The sequence below is a fragment of the Anopheles marshallii genome, chromosome 2 (genome assembly GCF_943734725.1).
Source record: "Anopheles marshallii chromosome 2, idAnoMarsDA_429_01, whole genome shotgun sequence".
NCBI classification, from domain to species: Eukaryota; Metazoa; Arthropoda; class Insecta; order Diptera; family Culicidae; genus Anopheles; species Anopheles marshallii.
This window is the reverse complement of record NC_071326.1, coordinates 41,551,005-41,575,519: the sequence shown is the minus strand read 5'-3', so window position 1 is coordinate 41,575,519 and position 24,515 is coordinate 41,551,005. Positions and strand designations below refer to the sequence as shown.

The 24,515-nt window shown below is 43.1% G+C and overlaps 6 protein-coding genes across 6 annotated transcripts; all 6 read left to right on the top strand.

Annotated features, from left to right (window-relative positions):
• The first annotated feature begins 301 nt into the window (after window positions 1–301).
• LOC128708791 (uncharacterized) lies at window positions 302–1,253 on the top strand. Its single transcript, XM_053803772.1, has 3 exons — window positions 302–347; window positions 930–1,013; window positions 1,090–1,253. Exons 1-3 carry the CDS (start codon window positions 302–304, stop codon window positions 1,251–1,253), a joined length of 294 nt encoding a protein of 97 aa, XP_053659747.1.
• A 1,503-nt stretch (window positions 1,254–2,756) lies between these two features.
• Window positions 2,757–5,451, top strand: LOC128710318 (ammonium transporter Rh type A). The gene is made up of 5 exons (XM_053805368.1): window positions 2,757–2,934; window positions 3,022–3,809; window positions 4,417–4,638; window positions 4,701–4,794; window positions 5,321–5,451. Exons 1-5 carry the CDS (start codon window positions 2,757–2,759, stop codon window positions 5,449–5,451), a joined length of 1,413 nt encoding a protein of 470 aa, XP_053661343.1.
• Window positions 5,452–18,314: 12,863 nt separating this feature from the next.
• Window positions 18,315–18,707, top strand: LOC128717977 (protein qua-1-like). The gene has a single exon (XM_053811653.1). The coding sequence runs from the start codon at window positions 18,315–18,317 to the stop codon at window positions 18,705–18,707; it is 393 nt and encodes a 130-aa protein (XP_053667628.1).
• Window positions 18,708–20,006: 1,299 nt separating this feature from the next.
• On the top strand, window positions 20,007–20,399 carry LOC128717976 (protein qua-1-like). The gene has a single exon (XM_053811651.1). The coding sequence runs from the start codon at window positions 20,007–20,009 to the stop codon at window positions 20,397–20,399; it is 393 nt and encodes a 130-aa protein (XP_053667626.1).
• A 1,299-nt stretch (window positions 20,400–21,698) lies between these two features.
• On the top strand, window positions 21,699–22,091 carry LOC128717975 (protein qua-1-like). Its single transcript, XM_053811650.1, has one exon. The coding sequence runs from the start codon at window positions 21,699–21,701 to the stop codon at window positions 22,089–22,091; it is 393 nt and encodes a 130-aa protein (XP_053667625.1).
• Window positions 22,092–23,394: 1,303 nt separating this feature from the next.
• Window positions 23,395–23,787, top strand: LOC128717974 (protein qua-1-like). The gene has a single exon (XM_053811649.1). The coding sequence runs from the start codon at window positions 23,395–23,397 to the stop codon at window positions 23,785–23,787; it is 393 nt and encodes a 130-aa protein (XP_053667624.1).
• The last annotated feature ends 728 nt before the right edge of the window (window positions 23,788–24,515 follow it).

The following is a 24,515-nucleotide window of genomic DNA, read 5'->3' as shown; positions in this document are numbered from 1 at the left end:
TAAACGACGCAACAGGTACCGCAACGGGAACGCATCGTACACACAGGTTTGGTACGTACGACGCTATCTTATCTCACGCTCCCCGCGTTTGCCAATCGAAAACAGATAGGAAACCCCGTTAGGGTGTAGCCGTCAGAAACGAACAGGTGCTTATTGTGCTACAACGCTTCACAGCAGATAGAATCAATTAACAAATCTAAACTAAAAGCAGTTTTCTACTACGGTGGGAACTAGGTAACAAAAGTGTTCGAAAAGTTGTTTGCATAGTTAAAGTGGACTATTTCTTAGCAAGTGTGGAAAGATGCATCTAATAAAGAACAAAGCAGTGTACTTCACGCTCATGCTCGGTAAGTATCAATGGCGTAAGTGGATACAGGTGTCTACGCATCACCTTGGAGCTGGAAGAAGAGTGATTCATCGTTAGAATATTTCCTGGAACGAAGCATTATTTCACCGTGCTGAGAAAAGATAATGAGTGTGCGCTTGTATTACAACATGTTTGAAATAGGACGCAAATTGTTATGCGGAAGCTAGACGAACACGACTTTAAGTTTAATGTCCATAATCCACTTGCATGCACAAATTTTTGCTCTCCGTGTTAAGACTAGGTCAATGCAATAACCAACAAGACAAATCTCCACACTGCACCATTCGAGTTTATCAAATGAGCGGCATCTTTCTCGAGGCGGCTTCCTCTGGTTGTGTGAAGTACTTTTTTAATGGTCATAAACGTGGAAGAACTGTGACCTCAACCAGTTAGGTAGTTAAGATGAATTGGTATCTGAATCACGTACAACATCTCATAACCTCCGGCATGGTGCAGCATGAGTTGAAACTGTGTAAAAATTAATTAAACCAACCTATTCCAAAAACCATGTATCGTTTATCTAATATCTTCTGTTTCTTGTCGATATTTTCTTCCGATCCAGTTGTCCTGAGCATGTGTTTGGATGAAACGGAGGCACGCCGAAAGATTCTCCGTGGACGCCGTACTATCAATCGAACATTCAAACGTGAGTCACGCAACTGTTGCCAAACAGCCGGACACACATCTATTTGGTCTTTCATTAATCAACATTTCAATTGCAGGTGGACCGATGATTCCAGCGTGGGCCATCATTACGATAGTCGCGATTGTGAATCTACTCATCGGCGGTATAGCTTATCTTGTATTCCGAAAGCTCGTTCTCAATGCACCGATTGAGAACGTTACCTCGTACACACCGGCCATGCAGGATGAGTACAGTTCGTGAGCGATGTAATGCTGCAATGTAAAGAGAAAACCCACAACAACCTTCCCGTCGTATAATGACTCTTCCCATTTACCATCCCACCTGACCATGGCGCCAGTTTCTGTGTACAAATGGCAACTACAATATTGAATCCTTCCGGTAGATTGTAAGTTTCCATTAGCCTGTGTAACCAGGATCAGCAAATCAATAAACATCCCGATCAATTTCACTAACGTACCAAACAATTTACTTCCCTTTCGATCATCAAACATTGTGTTTTGTGTTATGTGGTTTGCAGTTACGCCTCGCCTGTTACCGTAACCACTCATCAATAATTAACAGACCGTATTACCATACCGATTGCTGTCTCCAGAGACACATTTGCCATTGCGTGACCGAAAGCGATCACGTATTGGGCTTTTTTCTTTATTGACACAGAAAACCCGGTCCCGACACGTTTCGATTGCTGATTTTGAACTCGAAAGCAGACATTTCAGTAACGTAATCGAACCGTTTCCATATTTGATTAGAGAAAACAGAGAGACATAGAGGGATTGGAGAAACATCAACAAAAAATCTTCCTCAATGAACCGTTCGGGAAATCAATCTATCCGTTGGCCGTTCAACTTCAACTCGTTTGGTGGACGAATCGATCGGAATATACACTTCAAATTAAATTCACTTTCAAGCACACCGAGTTCTACTCAACTCGGGCACCAACCCGTTCGACCACAAACGGCAAACGTTTTGACTCGGTGTGCAGATATCGTTGAAGTGCTTCATAAATTTTCAAGCACGACACACCGGCTGAATTCTGCACCGTTTCCCCATGGTTGCGCTAATCCATGGTCACGGTCAAACAGATGCTGTGCAGGAGCAAATGTGACCGAAGGGGTGGGCGAAGTTTCAAACGGCAGGGACGAACGATTTGTATAAATTTACATAATTCATTTACCCCCTTTTCCTAATTTAAATGTTCACTTTCAATCATCGTTGACCAGGATCCCTCACTGGCGTTAGGTGGTAACCCTAGGATGGGGTTGATTTTGGACCACTTCAGATATTTTACCGTACCGTACGGGCTGCACAGTGCGCGCAAATGTATCACTTCCATTCAAATTATGCATTCCGGCATGCTAATGAAGTACCGTGTCACTCACTTCTGCATCGATATGTTGCGTTTGCTCTGCACAGGAATTTTCATGTTCCCCTTCCCGAGAGCGATTTACTAGTTAATGATTTTCTGTCCATAGAACCCGTTCCGTCGCTCCCATTGTGCTGAACCATCATTATCATCCACCGCGCTTAGCGAACCCCACTCCCGCGTGTCAGTTCTATCCATCTATCAACCCAAATCCAAACCATCATCCATCAACGCATCAACCGCGGAAATCAGTTCCATTTGGACCGCTCGTGGATAAAAATGTTCCACGGCTAACGCTCCGTGGATTTGTCACCTCAGTGGATTACCGGTTAAAGTGATCTTGTCTTTAAAAAAAAGAAGGTTTACGTGAACTATTCACCATGCATACACCGGGATCATCTACATCCGGTTACGCACTGCTGCTAATCGTGCAGGTGGTGTTTATAATCGTGTTCGGATTCTGCACCGATTATGCTAAGGAATTATTGCCCGTTAAAAATGAAACGGCCAGAGCCTCGACATCCGAACCCATGGAGTCAACCCTCCGCAAATATCCCCGTAATGTCCAGCACAGTCCACGTCGCAATGATGGTCAGCTGGTTTCACATTCCGTGCTTTTCCTTTCCCACTGCTCTTAACTTCCAGATTTCCAAGACATACACGTGATGATCTTTGCCGGTTTTGCATTTCTGATGACGTTCCTCAAGCGGTACGGTTTTAGCGCATCGGGACTCAACCTGCTGGTGGCCTCGCTCGTCGTCCAGTGGGCGATCATAATGCGCGGTTGCTACGAGATGGAGGATGGTATCATACCGATCTCGTTGCAGAATTTGATCGGTGCCGATATCGCTGCCGCAGCCGTACTCATCAGTATGGGTGCCCTGTTGGGTCGTACCACCCCCATACAGCTGCTGGTTATGGGCATCCTGGAGATCGCGATCTTCGCGGGCAATGAGTATCTGCAGCTGGAGCTAGTGAAGGCGACCGACGTCGGTGGTTCAATAACGGTGCACGCGTTCGGGGCTTACTTTGGCCTTGCCGTAAGCTTTATGCTGCGTCCAAAGAAGGAACTTGCCAAGGCAGGCCCACTGGAGGGTTCGTCCTACAACTCGGACATTAGTGCCATGATCGGAACGATCTTTTTGTGGATCTTCTGGCCCAGCTTCAATTCGGCGCTGGTGGATGGAGCTGATCAGGAGCGTGCTATTATCAACACGTATCTCTCGCTTGCCGGTGCTACGGTCACCACATTCGTACTGTCGGCGCTGGTATCTCACGAGCATAAGCTGGATATGGTGCATGTACAAAATTCTACCCTAGCTGGAGGTGTTGCCGTAGGATCAATCTGCAACCTGCTGATCCACCCATTCGGTGCACTGATCGTCGGTGTTATTGCAGGGGTCATATCCGTGCTGGGATATCGGTACCTCACGGTAAGTAATGTGGTAATCTAATGTGGGTCTCATGTGATGTTTGTCCACCGCTATCTAACCAACAATCTCTCACGCGTATCATATTGCGCAAGAAAAGAGAGATGTGAAAAAAATACAAATTTTAATCAGATTCTCGCCATATCGTTGCTATGGTAGCAAATTATTTTATCACCTGTACAACCCGGACAATGGATCCAGCTGTTAAACGTCGCTAACGAATGGTTCTTCTATTCGGTGCAACTGTTCGCAACTGTTTAAATTTAAAACCATCCCTATATCTGTCTGCTTGACAGGCTGTTTTCGGAACATTTTAACACACCAGTGATAACAAGCGAACTCAAAGTGCTCCATTTAGCACTCACTAACAATTTGATTTATCGACAAACAGGTTTGATTGCTACAAATAACCGTGTTCGGTTGCAGTAGTTTCATTAGTGAATGGGTTTTTGAGGGATGTTAAAAATGCCAAACGATTTCTAAGTTTATATCATTGACTTTATCAATTAATATGTTGGTTTATTTTTGTTTTAAACACACAAATGGCTAAAAAGGGAACCAAATTTCTTAGATTTAAAACAAACATACCGTGCTATCAAATCTTTTTCAGCCCGCCATACTATCAAACCTGCGTATTGCGGACACCTGTGGCGTACACAACCTGCACGGTATGCCCGCAGTACTGTCGGCCATTTTCTCTGCCATTTATGCCACGTTTGCCAGTTCTGAAACATACGGCAGCTCGTTGGCAACAATTTTCCCCGCCATGCAGAATCCGAACGCCACCAGCCACACGGGAGCTGAAATGGAACCGCTCGAATACGTCATTGGTGTAAGTGATCTGTTTGAAGTTGATATAGCTTTGATTTAATATCTCCTATTACGCTCCGCTAGGGTTACGGTCGGTCCGGAGCTAAGCAGGGTGCCTTCCAGCTGATGGCAATTGGGTTGACGATGGCAATCGCCATAGCCGGTGGTTTACTAACGGGTAAGTAAATCAGGATCGTATGTAAGCTCTTTTCAGGACAGTCAATATAATGCCCATACCTCTTGCTGACATGCGCCACACGTTAGGAGTTATCATTAGAATGAACCTGTTCGGACACCTCTTATCGGCCTCGGAACAGTGCAACGATTCCCTCTGGTGGTTACAACAAGCAAACAAAATTCCAACGCAATTGCAGCCCGTAACCGGAACTAACCCAATCACACTGAAGGCTCACGTTCTATTTAGTCGTGCCTTGAAAAGGTGGTTAAGAATGAAAAATTATGTCCCTAGATCATTTGCACTGTGCACCTTACTTATTGATGGATATGGTTGATGTTTTCGCTGTGCCTAGATGTTTGCTTGCAGTTCTTTTACGTGATCCATTTTATCTTACGTTAAACCATTCAAGTTGTATGATTTTCGTTGCCACAATCATTAACTTATTTATTTGATAATCTATGTTGAAGCAAGAATGAATAATATTGACCATCACCGGTATCTACATTTCTTTACCTCCATTTTTAAGGATTGATACTCAAGTCACCGTCAGTTCGTCAGTTGGAAGAACATGAACTACACAAGGATGATGCTTTCTGGGAAACGCCATCGGAGGAATCGAAGAATACTGCAGAAACAAACGAATCCACGCATCAGTAGAAAAACGTGTCGAAAGAATGTCGAAGAAAAGCTCCTTAACATGCAGTATTAACACGTTCGATACTTTAAATAAATCGAATTAAAACAAAACGTATATTGCAAAATTAATTCCCAACATTTTATTTAAGAGATAATTTTTGAGACACGATTGGAGCATTTTAGAGCCTTTCCAGAGGAATTTTAACCATTAGTTTGAATGAAAATTTAAGGAATTTCGTAAAAATCTAAGGTCTTTAAAGTCCAATTGAATTTCGTATCTTGTCTCAGACGAAATCTCTGAAATCACGAAATGATTAATCTTCTTAGCGTATGGACCTTCTGCTTCTGAGTACGATACAACATTCTTTAATGGCCTTCAAATATGTTAAGGCTTTGTCTTCTCGCTTTCTAGTCTTATTTGCGTCTCTTAGCCGGATAATCAATCCTTGCTACGAGGGAATTCGGATGAGATGTTGTACAAATCCTGTCGTGTGAAACACCGGCGCCACTAGCACATACACCTTCCGGGTCACCCCTAGGAAGAACACGATTATATTGCACACACTCCCTTCAACTTAAATTTAAACTCCCTTCAACACAACAACACAACACAAACATTACTACACAAACAATCTTTAAATTCCAACGAAGAAACAAATCTCGAACTTTCAGATTCGAGATTTATCAGTTATTAAAAAATAATTAACACACTGAATGCATATAAAATATGTTTTTTATTACCTTTCCTCTAAAATCAGACTACCCATAACAAATTATCAACACTATACTAAACGTTTTAATAACATACAAAAACATCCATACACCAGTAATAATGAATAAAAAAAATTAACCCAAGACATCCATCACCAACCTCAAACATCATAACATATCTCAGGGTAAATTTAATTGATTTGCAACACGATTGTGTTAAGAAGCATTTTTCTCGTGTCTGCTCATTTAAATCCCATTTTCATGCCAACCGGTTCGAAAGCCAGCACCGTGATCACATTCCGGATCGCTAATTGAGCCGCGAAATCGAAACAGTTGCGTTCGGTACATGGTATAACGCAAGCACATGGCCATGCCACCCTCCCCCGTTCCCCCTTGTTCGCCATCACCGTCAAAAGCCAACCCCGTGATCGTGTTGGATGGTTTGCAAATTTTCCTGCACGCTCCGCTGCACACGCCGATGGTCACGCTAAGCTGCCATTTTATCACGCGATCATGCCTCTGAGCGCCAGGTTTTATACTCTCCATTTCTTTAATAAGCGTGAAATGTATCACCTGGCTCCCTGGCTTTAGCGTCAATCGTTTACCCTCACGTTTATTTCGACCAATGGGAAAGAACCGCCGGAAAACAGGCATGTGAGTGCCGTGTGTATGTTTCTACCTTAATTTAAAGCTCATCAAAACAAATACACATTTCACCGAAGAGGAAGGGCAATAATGGTACGGACATTAGCATGGGACGTAGAATAAAATATAAGCAGCCGAATGGTGGCATTAAGCCCCTCAGACTCAGGTTGTTGTATTCCCAGCAATCCAATTAACGATGTCGCGTCGCTGATATAGGTCTTGATGGCACTACTGGCACTTCTGGCAGACAGTGATGAATTCCTACTCCCCATCGGCCAGGCACAACGACACACCAAAATATAAACTACTATCCGATTAGCGTTACGAACGGTGGATGTGGTTAGCGATATTATGTCACGTTCGATTGCAACCGTTCACGACGTTTTCGCTCAAAAATACCAATCCAAACGACAAATCTCGGTGGTGCTTTCTAATTGAATGAAAACTGACCCACATTCCAAGGCGAACGAACTTTCAATCCTTCAGCGGGGTGTTTTAAAATTGCCAACCACACTCACGGACCTCGGTCGCTGCTCGTGCTCGCTAATTGATCTCAATCTCGTTGTAATATCGGTCATCTCACAAGAACCAACAGGTACCTTTACACAACCATTGTGGGACAAACCCGCGCCAGCACACGCCCCGCACGACCGGAACAGAAGTGGAGCCGCACACTTGCCGACTTCCGCAAATAAGCACGCGAAGTATAATGAACGAAGCCCCACGTAGTTCGTTCCCTTCGTACCAAAGCTACCTTTTGTGGAAGAAAACGCTAAAGCAGAATCGTAGTAACGCAAGGGACGGACTCATTTTAACGCCAGGAGTTTGACCAGAAGTTTCATGGGGTACGGTTCGTAACAATTCCCAGAACGTTGGGTGTCATGCCATCTAGCTTTGACATCGCGACCTACAGCGCAGCAGTTACCGCGAAAACATTTGGCATGGCAAGCACCATTGACAAATTATGAAATGTTCATTTCATTTGAAAAATCATATTTCAAACCGTGGAAAAAACGACTACCCACACGAAAACCTTATTTGGCCACTTATGAATAATGTTGATACTAACCGAAAGAAATTTAGTAATTAGCAAAACGGATTGCATACTTCTGGGCTATATTGTTCGTGACGTCAATGAGTTATGCAATACACTTCTAAACGCTTATGCAGTGAAGAAATTGCACATAAATTTTATTCACTTTTTCCAATTAACCTGTGTAAAAATAAGTGATAATCAATTGTGAAGAGTAAGTACGATACATTTACGAAAAAATACTCAAACCTTTCAAGACACAAAAGACCCAACCTAAGAAAGAACGCACAATCTTCAAACTCAGTAAACTTTTACATACCAAAATCTTGCAAAATTTCCGGCTCAATCGGTGGTACATCGAATCGTCTCCAGCACTACTGTCCGGCATTGTGTATCACGACATAATAAAGAAATATCTCGCTCTACAGATGTTTTCTGATTTCTCAAATCTGAATTTTATTCCCCAAAATCTGCCACAAAGACGCATCAAAATAGATGTGATCAGTCATCTGTACTGCCCAACAGTTGCATCAATCGTATAACAAGCAGAGTGACCATAGACAAACGTTTGGAAGATATCCTAACTTTAGGATATACTTTGCATAGATAAAGATACCTTAATGGAGAAAATAACAGAACCAGAAGGCCGGGATATTTGTTTAAAATTCAAGACCCTCAATTGATTATTGCTGTTTATATAAGTAAACGCCATTATCATTCCGAGTTGATTGACATTAGGCAGCAAATTTAATGACAATATCTTTCTCCCTGAAGCCCCAGAGCATCATAAATTCACCATAGCCATAGCATATACTCTCCATTTCCCATAGACACCATTTTATAGATAAGCCCTTTTGGTCGCTCTGCCGTACTGAACGCGTCTCACTGTGCTCAACCAGCTGGCTGTGTGGGGTGTGCATGACAAACCAAATCAACCAAATCCAACAAAAAAAAAAGCAACTCACCCAGCGAATACGCGCGAACGCATCGCGGGCAACAGTAACAGCAATTAGAACCGCAACTACGGCAGCGACCAATACCCATTGCCACCATCATTTCGTTCGCGGCACTCGTCGCAGCAGGCCGCGTTGTGTGTTTTAGCTTACACCTAGTCGAAGGTTTGATTTTGTTTTTCTTTTGGCCCCTAATCATTTGCGCTCTCGCTCGCTCGATCTCTCCGCATTTCTCTTTTTCTCCCTCTCGCGGTTACCGCATTAGAAATTAAAGAAAGCCGGTTGGGTCGGAGAACCCGAAAGTGTGAGTTTTTCCACCGGATCCTCGTCTCCCCCCGCGGGTTGGACCATTTTCCACGGATATCGTGGATGGTGTCCATTGCGTGTGCGTGTTTTCCGATCCGATCTTTCCACCCGAGTGGCTGTTAGCGAACGAACGGTAGCGGGGCCGTTTTGGATGCGATCGAAGGGAAAATCGATCCGACGGACCCATCGGGTGAAACCTAATCAACGGTTGATGGTCTTCAGTGTGTGTGTGTGTGTGTGAGTGTGTGAAGTGTTTGAGGACCATTTTTTTTGTTCCAACGAGCTAAAAACCGATCGAGGAAAGTGAAACAAATAGGGAGAAAAGTAAAAGCTGCCGAGGGTGGTTTGTTAGTCGTTTTTTGTCTGTTCGTTTCAAACGTTACGTGAATTTCGCGCAGTTCCATTTGCTCGGTCTAGCGCTCGGTCATTTGTTGGTTTTTTCTTCGCCAACAGGGAAAGAGTTCAATTCGCAAAGTGTTTATTAAATTTGTCCCGTGCCTCACAACCCTCGATGGGGGAGGGATGGGCACGTACACACCCGCCGGTGAGCACACCAATTTCTCTGAGCATAAGAGCACAGTGGGTGAATGGGTTGTGGGCCAGTGGTTAAAAATAACATCGCGAAGCACCACACGCAACCAGTGTGAATGTGAAGTGGCGTTTGTGAGATGATGATGCCGATAGCGCAATGATCTCACCTGTTACCGCCGAACGCAACACATGCGCCGACTCACATCCGGGGCGAAGCGAGCGATACGCGTACTCGCACCTGCGGTATATGTGGCTGCAAACAACAAGCAAATGGGTGGTGTGCAAAGAACGGCATTGAAGACGCATCGCAATAGTAGACCGTTCAATGCTGTGCGTACCTTTCTACCTCATCGAGCGCGTTCGATCGCGCGCACTAACCTCAAAAAGGCTGTCCCAACATGGTGTGCCGCACTTGTACGAAGGTGTAGTGTTAGCGTTTCATTAGTGGCTTTTTTTTTTGTTGTTGCAGTTTTCGCAACATTGTGGTGAAAATCATAGCGTGTGAAGTAACCTGCAAACTGTGGTAAACAACACACCACCTGTGCTGTACGAGGAAGTGGATATAAGTGCTGATTGCAACAGTGACATGTGTCTGTTTTTTTTTTTATTGGTTTAGAGGCATCCGTAGGGTGTATTATTATCAGCACCTCACACACCTACAGTTGATGGTCAGTGCTGCTTCGCAGTGCTTAGAGTGCATCCGGCACTAACTGCCCACCATCAACCCCATAGCGCTATCCATAGCGTAGGTGTTTGTGATTCTATTTCCAAAAAGAAACCCCCGCCAGTGACCATTTCTTCAAGCACACCGCTCACATTCCAACCAAACTCCCCCCATCTTCCCTCGCCCACGGTTGCCGCTAGATCCGCTAGGTAATTCAAACCCCTAAGCTGGATAAGAAGCTTCCTTTCTAAAAGCGCCTGTTTGCGTAATATTTCTTTATTTTTGCACACCGAAATGGAAACGAAAACACCAACAGTGCGCTTACGGCTGTTCCGTTCGACCCCAATGCCTTCATTCTCGAGGCCCACTGCGAGGAGGAGGTCATGGAGTGAAATCGCGAAAATTGTGCTCAAACCTCCCCCTCCCCCCCCCCCCACCGACATTCATGGACAAAGCCACCATCTCGTCTCGCATCTCATATGTTACCCTCAGATTGTGCGTCATCGCACGCGCTGTTTGCTGCAGCGCTGTGAGCCACACCGTGCCTGCCACTGTTCCGCTCAGCAGTAGTGAACTAATCCAAATGCCAAAGAAACACCACAACGGAAAAGCTAAATTTTTGTTATTGTAGTTTTTTTATTTGCTTTAAGAAGTTATATCCATCGTTTACCGATGACCGTTGTAATCTTATACATCACCTTCCGTCCACAGCGTACGATTGTAGTCATCGTGAAGTAACGCTCTAGCGTTTGGTAGCACAAACAAGTGTTAGTGTGAAGACAAATCTAGTGTAGTGCGGTGAATAATAATTTGCTGACAGAAAATACTACCCATACGATCAAAAGTGCTGCATCAAAAAGACATGCTTCCGGTCAACGGTTTGCTATACTGCCACTGAAGCACATCTGCGCCGTCCGTAAACTTGACCGTCAGACATCGCTAAATTGATACGGTACGTATAAGCGAACTGCGTTGGCACTGGGTGGTTCATATATTTTGTGTCTTAAACATTTTATTTTAAATGTTTGTCATAGATTTACCCCTCACTAAGCTTAAATTGACATGCCAGAACGTATCAGATACTAGAGTTGCCAGAGCAATGCTCTGTGTTTATAACAAAACTGAATCAAGTCATCCATGAGCCAAGCTAATGGAACCACGCTTTGTTTCATATGTAAGTCATCTTAAACAAATGTAGTAATAGTCTTGAAACTACTCTCATAAATTATGTCAATGATGCTCCACGCCTAAAGTTATGCAATACGTTGTTTTATGACCCAAACCACATAATCAAACATATTGAGGATTACAATTAAGCTCCAACAATGCCTATGCACTGTTCAAAATCATCAAAAGAGGACAAGGGAATTGGTCTCAAGAAAACGGTGACTGACGGTGTCACCCTGTGGTGGGCATCCCCTATCGCCCACTTGATAATGTCTGTTGTTAATAATTCAATTTACCACCTCGGTCTCGTGTACATCCCGTCAGTTTCATCGCACTGCAGGCTGGTTCAATAACATCGGACGATGCGTTAACACCATCTCGCACACGTGTCACGTATACCACCGTTGTTAGGTGATAATGTGTTCCGTTTGGTTTTGGGCTGAGCTTCCGAAACCCCCCAGTGTATAACATTGGGCACGATATGGGTAATTAGCTAGTGGCATGGTTCGTTACGTTTCTGTTATTCTACCTACCCAAGCAACGCAAATTATCATTCACTTTTAAGCAAGTTAAACCATTTCCTATCGTTCTACGCCCTTGTGAATGACTCATGCTTTATAACTGTTTGCATAATGCATGATCTGTTGATGATCGAAGCTGATCACCCAGCAAGAAGACATCAGTAATTAAGCGCAGAGTTTCTTTGCTCTATTTTTCTGTAGCACAAATTCTTGATTAAAAGCGTTGTAGTAGAGTTTTTATTCTGTTTTGTGCTTTTCTCGCTTGACTCAGTTTTTTGCGATTAAAACTAACTTTAATTTTCAATTTAAACCCTAACTGACCGATCCCAACGGTTTCATGGTAGGACAGTTTCAATGATGCTCGCGTCATGTTGATAACACTACGGTTGCAACGGTCAACAGGCAATTACCGCAGATTAGCACAGACGAGTGATTGATAGTAATCAACGGCTGCTTCAAAACAGAAACAATAATATATTAAATGTTACTCGTACCCCATCGACAATGTACAGACAGACCCAGGTTGTAGTGTATACACGCATTCATTTGTTTCCAATTTGTCATACTACATGTGGCCCGAGCTATCATTTTCATTTTCCTTCTCATCTCCACGATGCTTTCCATTGCCTTTTCCTTTTGATTTCCCATTCTTTTCATGCCCTTTTTTCTTCCCTTTTCCTGGGCTACTATGAGTTTTTTTGCTCGGAAGGGAATGATCCTTCCCGTTACTGGTTGGAGGTTTCACAGTTTCTACCGGTAGTGACCAAAACGCCGGCTGTGCAGCAGAATCTCCCAACCGTATGGAAACGGGACTATTCTTTTTTAAATCTGTAAGCACTTTGTACCGGGTAGGACCAACGGTGTTCTTCATTATTGCAGCAACATTCACCTGTCCTATTGGTGTTTTCGTCATTACTCCGTTTGGAGCAGGTATGGCATCAGTAGTTTGAGATTTGGGTGTATACTGGATTTTCATGCTGGGAGGTGTTTCCAATGATCGCTTATTACGTCGGCCAGAAGTTTCAGTGGAGCTGTCCTTCGATTGATGTTCGTTTGATTCTTCCATCCCGAGGCTAGGTACGGCCAAAACCATCGATATTAGCAATAACTGCAATGCAACGACCTGTATAGTCCCCATTGTGGTTCGATTAGATAGCACGGAATTCGTGCGATAAACTGGGTCTCTAGTTCACAAATTGGTCTTTTATATTAACCCTGATTCGTTACGTGCTCAATTACAATTCATTAATAATCATTTTCAAACGAAAATTATCCCCACTCTGCAAGAACGAACAGAGTTCAAACTCTAATCGAAATATAATGACTCTGAGGCCGTTTCACAGCACTATAAAAATCAACCAAACGAAGGAACTTCTATCACTTTCATTCCACAATTTGGAGCATAATAAGCAAGCAGCTTGCTTTGGAACCAACCAACTCGTACTAACGTACCCAACCAGTTACAATGAAGGTTACTCTGTTCTTCCTGGTCGTCGTTCTGTGCGTCGTGGCGATTTCGGCCCATGGTAACGAGCAACATGGCAAGGGACAAGGCAAGGGCAAAGGCAAGGAGAGTGCCACTGCTGGAGCTGAGGATGGATCCCATGTTGGTGTGGGCAAGGGAAAGGGCAAGGGCCAGGAGAAGGGTGACGCTGCTTCCCGTGCTGAGGCTGGTCGGGCACATGCCCAGAATGGTGGCAAGGGCAAGGAGAACGGAAAGGGCAAGGGCAAGAACTGAGCACCGCCAATGGAAACTGAACTGAAAGTATGAAAATAAAATAATACCATATCTGTCGAAATTATGTTGGTATTTTATTCACTGTCGCTGAAGCCGAAAATAGATCTCGAGTAGTAAACTGGTACTGATCATACTGTATTATGCAAACAAGGATCATAAAAATACTCCTTGTTTTGGACAATGGCACAAGACTCGTAGGTTTAAGGCGATCACTGTATCTCTTCAAATTAACATTTCAAACTTGTAATAATGCCAATAAATAATTACCAGGCTCTAAGCAGTACTTGTCGAGATATGGATGATAGATCCAAGTGTTCCCTCGGATCCCCTGATTTGGCACGAAAGGTACACCTTGATGATGTAAAACTTGTATGGTAATGCAAAAAGTTTACTACAATTTAAAAAAAAATCTAGAGAGGATAAAGTTATGATAATCGTTTTAATAAGGTTGATTTCTTTTTATCTTTCCGTGTGCCAGTCATAACAATATTGTCGACTAAAGCGAATGAAAATATCTTTAAAGCATTTGTGACACAAAACCTTGCTATTGCGCTTCGAAATAGTCTCCTAAGCATCCGATGGTCTATGCATGTCAATAAAAAGATACCGAACAACTAGCTTGAATGGCTTTCTCTGGTCATCCGCACCGACCGAGTCTGATTGGTGACGATCTGAATAATTCCTACATCAGGCCAAGAACACTGTATCGTTATGGTCTCTAATGACGTATAAGATCATTGGGAGCGGCCCAATGCTGTATTCGGTAGCGGCGCCGATTCCACACGACAGGACCGGGACTATATCCCTTCCGGACCCGTTGCCCCGTACCAAGGATCGACTCTCCGGCTACATGATAAATTACGTCTAGTAAGTCAGAAACGGCAAGCATGAGCGAGTAAGTCATTATGCCAAGAAGAAGAACATTCCATTGAAAAAAGATATAAACAATATTTTAAACATATTTAATAGAAGGCTGGCAGAGATGCAATTTTGAATCGATTTAATGTAGCTTAACTCCACTTTATTTATGAAGGTCATATAAGGAATATAATGCGAAGAACTATTAATTTTCACTCAAGAAATTATTTAATTCGGGTTTTTGATTGAAATTTAACAACTGGCCACATGTACCTTCGTCATTAACACTCCGGTCGCTTGATATAAAAACAGTAGTCCGAGCAACGAAATAGTACAGCAAATCCAGCCACTCTCGACCAACCATCCAAATCTGCAACAATGAAGGCTACTCTGTTCTTCCTGATCGTTGTCCTGTGTGCAGTCGCCTTGGCTGCTCCAAAGTCTGAGCAGAAGAGAGATGGCAAGGGCAAAGGCGAAGGAAAGGGTAAGGGCAAGGGCCAGGAGGTGATGGACTCGGGTTCGGCGGAAGATGGACCGGACGATAGCCAAGAGGGAAGCAACGGTGGAAAAGGAAAAGGCGGATTTGGTCGAATGGGCGGAAAGGGCGGAAAGGGTGGAAAGGGCGGAAAGGGCGACATGGAAGACGAGACTGACAACTCTAAACGCCGTATGGAGAGCCCGATGGGAAAGGGAAAGAACCAGCCCCAGAAGGACAATGGAAAGGGTCGTGAAAATGGAAAGCAGAAGGGCAAGAAGAACTAATCTAATGATCGACCAGTACATTGACAAATAATAAAGAGTCCTATAAAAACCCCAATAGTTGAAATGCGTATCAAATTTCATTCTATGTTATGTACTTCAAATCTACCAACAACGAACACACAACAACGGTTTACATTCAAAGCAATTCATAGTATCTCAATTATGTGATTGGAGAACTTGGAAAACATGAAGATCGAATCCCATATCTAATGATTTGTCAAATATATATCATGTATATCATTATCTAGCGGCAATAAGACAAATGACGTCTTAACTTACGAAGAAACATCTTCAACAAATGAATTGGTTTATGTTGTACATATTAAAACGTTTACCTAATTGGTTCGCTTTGGTGCTTTGACTTATTATACTTTATTTTTAAGTAGCTTAACTGATAGTATTCTAGTTTGCCAGCTAGGATTACCTTGACAGGTGATTGGAGAAAAGAGTGGGTGAATTTTCAAGAAAACACTGGACAAGAAAAGAAAAAACTTAACGCTCTGAGTAGGACAATCGCTAATCAATTTTTATAGGCAATACCGAAAGAGCTGCGATGGTTTAGAATCCAAACAGCAGAATAGGAGAATAGGAGATTTTCCCATGACGAAGACTAGATTTTCGACTACGTGGTTCACTCAAGTCTAGTATCTTGTTTAGTATCACAGTATTAGGCTGGCATGATTTGACTTGCGTATAATCCATAGAGCGTACTAAACGGCTCCGAGCACCTCCAAGGAGCCCCGAGCGTCGAGGATACATGAAATATCAGACTAATTTAGCAGCAGACGACGTAAAGTCGTTTGGAGTCCCGTTGTTATGGGGGTCCCGAAGAAAGAAACAGATTAGCGAGCCTATCATCTGTAGAGCGGACTAAGCGGCCGAGATTCCGAGCACTTCCTGGGGGTCCCGGGCATCGAGGATACCTGAAAAATTGGGCTAATTTAACAACAGACGAAGTAAGGTTGTTTGGAGCCCCGAAACTAATGAGAGGGTCACGATGAAAGGAACATCAGCAGTATATCGTATCTCTCCCTTTCTCCAGTAAAATGTAATTCAATCCTTCTTTATCGATGAAGGTCATATAAGGAATATAATGCGTAGAACTATTAATTTTCACTCCAGACTATTCTATCAAGTCTATTCACTAAACTATTTAATTCGGGGTTTTGATTGAAATTTAACAACTGGCCACATGTACCTTCGTCATTAACACTCCGGTCGCTTGATATAAAAGCAGTAGTCCGAGCAACGAAATAGTACAGCAAATCCAGCCACTCTCGACCAACCATCCAAATCTGCAACAATGAAGGCTACTCTGTTCTTCCTGATCGTTGTCCTGTGTGCAGTCGCCTTGGCTACTCCAAAGTCTGAGCAGAAGAGAGATGGCAAGGGCAAAGGCGAAGGAAAGGGTAAGGGCAAGGGCCAGGAGGTGATGGACTCGGGTTCGGCGGAAGATGGACCGGACGGTAGCCAAGAGGGAAGCAACGGTGGAAAAGGAAAAGGCGGATTTGGTCGAATGGGCGGAAAGGGCGGAAAGGGTGGAAAGGGTGGAAAGGGCGGAAAGGGCGACATGGAAGACGAGACTGACAACTCTAAACGCCGTATGGAGAGCCCGATGGGAAAGGGAAAGAACCAGCCCCAGAAGGATAATGGAAAGGGTCGTGAAAATGGAAAGCAGAAGGGCAAGAAGAACTAATCTAATGATCGACCAGTACATTGACAAATAATAAAGAGTCCTATAAAAACCCCAATAGTTGAAATGCGTATCAAATTTTATTCTATGTTATGTACTTCAAATCTACCAACAACGAACACACAACAACGGTTTACATTCAAAGCAATTCATAGTATCTCAATTATGTGATTGGAGAACTTGGAAAACATGAAGATCGAATCCCATATCTAATGATTTGTCAAATATATATCATGTATATCATTATCTAGCGGCAATAAGACAAATGACGTCTTAACTTACGAAGAAACATCTTCAACAAATGAATTGGTTTATGTTGTACATATTAAAACGTTTACCTAATTGGTTCGCTTTGGTGCTTTGACTTATTATACTTTATTTTTAAGTAGCTTAACTGATAGTATTCAAGTTTGCTAGCTAGGATTACCTTGACAGGTGATTGGAGAAAAGAGTGGGTGAATTTTCAAGAAAACACTAGATAGGAAAAGAAAAAAAATAACGCTCTGAGTAGGACAATGGCTAAGCAATTTTTATAGGCAATATTGGAAGTGTTGCGATGGTTTAGAATCCAAACAGCAGAATAGGAGAATAGGAGATTTTCCCATGACGAAGACTAGATTTTCGACTACGTGGTTCACTCAAGTCTAGTATCTTGTTTAGTATCACAGTATTAGGCCGGTATGATTTAACTTGCGTATAATCCACAGAGCGTACTAAACGGCTCCGAGCACCTCCAAGGAGCCCCGAGCGTCGAAGATACATGAAATATCAGACTAATTTAGCAGCAGACGACGTAAAGTCGTTTGGAGTCCCGTTGTTATGGGGGTCCCGAAGAAAGGAACAGATTAGCAGGCCTATCATCTGTAGAGCGAACCGGCCGAGATTCCGAGCACTTCCTGGGGGTCCCGGGCATCGAGGATACCTGAAAAATTGGGCTAATTTAACAACAGACGAAGTAAGGTTGTTTGGAGCCCAGATACTAATGGCAGGGCCTCGAAGAAAGGAACATCAGCAGTATATCGTATCTCTCCCTTTCTCCAGTAAAATGTAATTCAATCCTTCTTTATCGATGAAGGTCATATAAGGAATATAATGCGTAGAACTATTAATTTTCACTCCAGACTATTCTATCAAGTCTATTCACTAAACTATTTAATTCGGGGTTTTGATTGAAATTTAACAACTGGCCACATGTACCTTCGTCATTAACACTCCGGTCGCTTGATATAAAAGCAGTAGTCCGAGCAACGAAATAGTACAGCAAATCCAGCCACTCTCGACCAACCATCCAAATCTGCAACAATGAAGGCTACTCTGTTCTTCCTGATCGTTGTCCTGTGTGCAGTCGCCTTGGCTGCTCCAAAGTCTGAGCAGAAGAGAGATGGCAAGGGCAAAGGCGAAGGAAAGGGTAAGGGCAAGGGCCAGGAGGTGATGGACTCGGGTTCGGCGGAAGATGGACCGGACGATAGCCAAGAGGGAAGCAACGGTGGAAAAGGAAAAGGCGGATTTGGTCGAATGGGCGGAAAGGGCGGAAAGGGTGGAAAGGGTGGAAAGGGCGGAAAGGGCGACATGGAAGACGAGACTGACAACTCTAAACGCCGTATGGAGAGCCCGATGGGAAAGGGAAAGAACCAGCCCCAGAAGGACAATGGAAAGGGTCGTGAAAATGGAAAGCAGAAGGGCAAGAAGAACTAATCTAATGATCGACCAGTACATTGACAAATAATAAAGAGTCCTATAAAAACCCCAATAGCTGAAATGCGTATCAAATTTTATTCTATGTTATGTACTTCAAATCTACCAACAACGAACACACAACAACGGTTTACATTCAAAGCAATTCATAGTATCTCAATTATGTGATTGGAGAACTTGGAAAACATGAAGATCGAATCCCATGTCTAATGATTTGTCAAATATATATCATGTATAGCATTATCTAGCGGCAATAAGACAAATGACGTCTTAACTTACGAAGAAACATCTTTAACAAATGAATTGGTTTATGTTGTACATATTAAAACGTTTACCTAATTGGTTCGCTTTGGTGCTTTGACTTATTATACTTTATTTTTAAGTAGCTTAACTGATAGTATTCTAGTTTGCCAGCTAGGATTACCTTGACAGGTGATTGGAGAAAAGAGTGGGTGAATTTTCAAGAAAACACTGGACAAGAAAAGAAAAAAAATAACGCTCTGAGTAGGACAATGGCTAAGCAATTTTTATAGGCAATATTGGAAGTGTTGCGATGGTTTAGAATCCAAACAGCAGAATAGGAGAATAGGAGATTTTCCCATGACGAAGACTAGATTTTCGACTACGTGGTTCACTCAAGTCTAGTATCTTGTTTAGTATCACAGTATTAGGCCGGTATGATTTAACTTGCGTATAATCCACAGAGCGTACTAAACGGCTCCGAGCACCTCCAAGGAGCCCCGAGCGTCGAAGATACATGAAATATCAGACTAATTTAGCAGCAGACGACGTAAAGTCGTTTGGAGTCCCGTTGTTATGGGGGTCCCGAAGAAAGGAACAGATTAGCAGGCCTATCATCTGTAGAGCGAACCGGCCGAGATTCCGAGCACTTCCTGGGGGTCCCGGGCATCGAGGATACCTGAAAAATTGGGCTAATTTAACAACAGACGAAGTAAGGTTGTTTGGAGCCCAGATACTAATGGCAGGGCCTCGAAGAAAGGAACATCAGCAGTATATCGTATCTCTCCCTTTCTCCAGTAAAATGTAATTCAATCCTTCTTTATCGATGAAGGTCATATAAGGAATATAATGCGTAGAACTATTAATTTTCACTCCAGACTATTCTATCAAGTCTATTCACTAAACTATTTAATTCGGGGTTTTGATTGAAATTTAACAACTGGCCACATGTACCTTCGTCATTAACACTCCGGTCGCTTGATATAAAAGCAGTAGATCACGCAACGGAATAGTACAGCAAATCCAGCCACTCTCGACCAACCATCCAAATCTGCAACAATGAAGGCTACTCTGTTCTTCCTGATCGTTGTCCTGTGTGCAGTCGCCTTGGCTGCTCCAAAGTCTGAGCAGAAGAGAGATGGCAAGGGCAAAGGCGAAGGAAAGGGTAAGGGCAAGGGCCAGGAGGTGATGGACTCGGGTTCGGCGGAAGATGGACCGGACGATAGCCAAGAGGGAAGCAACGGTGGAAAAGGAAAAGGCGGATTTGGTCGAATGGGCGGAAAGGGCGGAAAGGGTGGAAAGGGTGGAAAGGGCGGAAAGGGCGACATGGAAGACGAGACTGACAACTCTAAACGCCGTATGGAGAGCCCGATGGGAAAGGGAAAGAACCAGCCCCAGAAGGACAATGGAAAGGGTCGTGAAAATGGAAAGCAGAAGGGCAAGAAGAACTAATCTAATGATCGACCAGTACATTGACAAATAATAAAGAGTCCTATAAAAACCCCAATAGCTGAAATGCGTATCAAATTTTATTCTATGTTATGTACTTCAAATCTACCAACAACGAACACACAACAACGGTTTACATTCAAAGCAATTCATAGTATCTCAATTATGTGATTGGAGAACTTGGAAAACATGAAGATCGAATCCCATATCTAATGATTTGTCAAATATATATCATGTATAGCATTATCTAGCGGCAATAAGACAAATGACGTCTTAACTTACGAAGAAACATCTTTAACAAATGAATTGGTTTATGTTGTACATATTAAAACGTTTACCTAATTGGTTCGCTTTGGTGCTTTGACTTATTATACTTTATTTTTAAGTAGCTTAACTGATAGTATTCTAGTTTGCCAGCTAGGATTACCTTGACAGGTGATTGGAGAAAAGAGTGGGTGAATTTTCAAGAAAACACTGGACAAGAAAAGAAAAAACTTAACGCTCTGAGTAGGACAATGGCTAAGCAATTTTTATAGGCAATATTGGAAGTGTTGCGATGGTTTAGAATCCAAACAGCAGAATAGGAGAATAGGAGATTTTCCCATGACGAAGACTAGATTTTCGACTACGTGGTTCACTCAAGTCTAGTATCTTGTTTAGTATCACAGTATTAGGCCGGTATGATTTAACTTGCGTATAATCCACAGAGCGTACTAAACGGCTCCGAGCACCTCCAAGGAGCCCCGAGCGTCGAAGATACATGAAATATCAGACTAATTTAGCAGCAGACGACGTAAAGTCGTTTGGAGTCCCGTTGTTATGGGGGTCCCGAAGAAAGGAACAGATTAGCAGGCCTATCATCTGTAGAGCGAACCGGCCGAGATTCCGAGCACTTCCTGGGGGTCCCGGGCATCGAGGATACCTGAAAAATTGGGCTAATTTAACAACAGACGAAGTAAGGTTGTTTGGAGCCCAGATACTAATGGCAGGGCCTCGAAGAAAGGAACATCAGCAGTATATCGTATCTCTCCCTTTCTCCAGTAAAATGTAATTCAATCCTTCTTTATCGATGAAGGTCATATAAGGAATATAATGCGTAGAACTATTAATTTTCACTCCAGACTATTCTATCAAGTCTATTCACTAAACTATTTAATTCGGGGTTTTGATTGAAATTTAACAACTGGCCACATGTACCTTCGTCATTAACACTCCGGTCGCTTGATATAAAAGCAGTAGATCACGCAACGGAATAGTACAGCAAATCCAGCCACTCTCGACCAACCATCCAAATCTGCAACAATGAAGGCTACTCTGTTCTTCCTGATCGTTGTCCTGTGTGCAGTCGCCTTGGCTGCTCCAAAGTCTGAGCAGAAGAGAGATGGCAAGGGCAAAGGCGAAGGAAAGGGTAAGGGCAAGGGCCAGGAGGTGATGGACTCGGGTTCGGCGGAAGATGGACCGGACGATAGCCAAGAGGGAAGCAACGGTGGAAAAGGAAAAGGCGGATTTGGTCGAATGGGCGGAAAGGGCGGAAAGGGTGGAAAGGGTGGAAAGGGCGGAAAGGGCGACATGGAAGACGAGACTGACAACTCTAAACGCCGTATGGAGAGCCCGATGGGAAAGGGAAAGAACCAGCCCCAGAAGGACAATGGAAAGGGTCGTGAAAATGGAAAGCAGAAGGGCAAGAAGAACTAATCTAATGATCGACCAGTACATTGACAAATAATAAAGAGTCCTATAAAAACCCCAATAGTTGAAATGCGTATCAAATTTTATTCTATGTTATGTACTTCAAATCTACCAACAACGAACACACAACAACGGTTTACATTCAAAGCAATTCATAGTATCTCAATTATGTGATTGGAGAACTTGGAAAACATGAAGATCGAATCCCATGTCTAATGATTTGTCAAATATATATCATGTATAGCATTATCTAGCGGCAATAAGACAAATGACGTCTTAACTTACGAAGAAACATCTTTAACAAATGAATTGGTTTATGTTGTACATATTAAAACGTTTACCTAATTGGTTCGCTTTGGTGCTTTGACTTATTATACTTTATTTTTAAGTAGCTTAACTGATAGTATTCTAGTTTGCCAGCTAGGATTACCTTGACAGGTGATTGGAGAAAAGAGTGGGTGAATTTTCAAGAAAACACTGGACAAGAAAAGAAAAAACTTAACGCTCTGAGTAGGACAATCGCTAATCAATTTTTATAGGCAATACCGAAAGAGCTGCGATGGTTTAGAATCCAAACAGCAGAATAGGAGAATAGGAGATTTTCCCATGACGAAGACTAGATTTTCGACTACGTGGTTCACTCAAGTCTAGTATCTTGTTTAGTATCACAGTATTAGGCTGGCATGATTTGACTTGCGTATAATCCATAGAGCGTACTAAACGGCTCCGAGCACCTCCAAGGAGCCCCGAGCGTCGAGGATACATGAAATATCAGACTAATTTAGCAGCAGACGTAGTAAAGTCGTTTGGAGTCCTGTTGTTATGGGGGTCCCGAAGAAAGAAACAGATTAGCGAGCCTATCATCTGTAGAGCGGACTAAGCGGCCGAGATTCCGAGCACTTCCTGGGGGTCCCGGGCATCGAGGATACCTGAAAAATTGGGCTAATTTAACAACAGACGAAGTAAGGTTGTTTGGAGCCCCGAAACTAATGAGAGGGTCACGATGAAAGGAACATCAGCAGTATATCGTATCTCTCCCTTTCTCCAGTAAAATGTAATTCAATCCTTCTTTATCGATGAAGGTCATATAAGGAATATAATGCGTAGAACTATTAATTTTCACTCCAGACTATTCTATCAAGTCTATTCACTAAACTATTTAATTCGGGGTTTTGATTGAAATTTAACAACTGGCCACATGTACCTTCGTCATTAACACTCCGGTCGCTTGATATAAAAGCAGTAGTCCGAGCAACGAAATAGTACAGCAAATCCAGCCACTCTCGACCAACCATCCAAATCTGCAACAATGAAGGCTACTCTGTTCTTCCTGATCGTTGTCCTGTGTGCAGTCGCCTTGGCTGCTCCAAAGTCTGAGCAGAAGAGAGATGGCAAGGGCAAAGGCGAAGGAAAGGGTAAGGGCAAGGGCCAGGAGGTGATGGACTCGGGTTCGGCGGAAGATGGACCGGACGATAGCCAAGAGGGAAGCAACGGTGGAAAAGGAAAAGGCGGATTTGGTCGAATGGGCGGAAAGGGCGGAAAGGGTGGAAAGGGTGGAAAGGGCGGAAAGGGCGACATGGAAGACGAGACTGACAACTCTAAACGCCGTATGGAGAGCCCGATGGGAAAGGGAAAGAACCAGCCCCAGAAGGACAATGGAAAGGGTCGTGAAAATGGAAAGCAGAAGGGCAAGAAGAACTAATCTAATGATCGACCAGTACATTGACAAATAATAAAGAGTCCTATAAAAACCCCAATAGTTGAAATGCGTATCAAATTTCATTCTATGTTATGTACTTCAAATCTACCAACAACGAACACACAACAACGGTTTACATTCAAAGCAATTCATAGTATCTCAATTATGTGATTGGAGAACTTGGAAAACATGAAGATCGAATCCCATATCTAATGATTTGTCAAATATATATCATGTATAGCATTATCTAGCGGCAATAAGACAAATGACGTCTTAACTTACGAAGAAACATCTTCAACAAATGAATTGGTTTATGTTGTACATATTAAAACGTTTACCTAATTGGTTCGCTTTGGTGCTTTGACTTATTACACTTTATGTTTAAGTAACCTAACTGATAGTATTCTAGTTTGCTAGCTAGGATTACCTTGACAGGTGATTGGAGAAAAGAGTGTGTGAATTTTCAAGAAAACACTGTACAATAACTTTGGAGGTACTTGGAGTCTCGGCCGCTTAGTTCGCTCTACAGATGATAGGCCTGCGAATCTGTTCCTTTCTTCGGGACCCCCATAACAACGGGACTCCAAACGACTTTACGTCGTCTGCTGCTAAATTAGTCTGATATTTCATGTATCTTCGACGCTCGGGGCTCCTTGGAGGTGCTCGGAGCCGTTTAGTACGCTCTGTGGAATATACGCAAGTTAAATCATACCGGCCTAATACTGTGATAC

Coding starts and splice junctions, on each gene's coding strand:
- LOC128708791 (XM_053803772.1), top strand. CDS start 302: ATGCATCTAATAAAGAACAAAGCAGTGTACTTCACGCTCATGCTCG. Junction 348..929: donor GTACTTCACGCTCATGCTCG/GTAAGTATCAAT, acceptor CTTCCGATCCAG/TTGTCCTGAGCATGTGTTTG. Junction 1,014..1,089: donor TATCAATCGAACATTCAAAC/GTGAGTCACGCA, acceptor TTTCAATTGCAG/GTGGACCGATGATTCCAGCG.
- LOC128710318 (XM_053805368.1), top strand. CDS start 2,757: ATGCATACACCGGGATCATCTACATCCGGTTACGCACTGCTGCTAATC. Junction 3,810..4,416: donor TGGGATATCGGTACCTCACG/GTAAGTAATGTG, acceptor AATCTTTTTCAG/CCCGCCATACTATCAAACCT. Junction 4,795..5,320: donor AGCCGGTGGTTTACTAACGG/GTAAGTAAATCA, acceptor TCCATTTTTAAG/GATTGATACTCAAGTCACCG.
- LOC128717977 (XM_053811653.1), top strand. CDS start 18,315: ATGAAGGCTACTCTGTTCTTCCTGATCGTTGTCCTGTGTGCAGTCGCC.
- LOC128717976 (XM_053811651.1), top strand. CDS start 20,007: ATGAAGGCTACTCTGTTCTTCCTGATCGTTGTCCTGTGTGCAGTCGCC.
- LOC128717975 (XM_053811650.1), top strand. CDS start 21,699: ATGAAGGCTACTCTGTTCTTCCTGATCGTTGTCCTGTGTGCAGTCGCC.
- LOC128717974 (XM_053811649.1), top strand. CDS start 23,395: ATGAAGGCTACTCTGTTCTTCCTGATCGTTGTCCTGTGTGCAGTCGCC.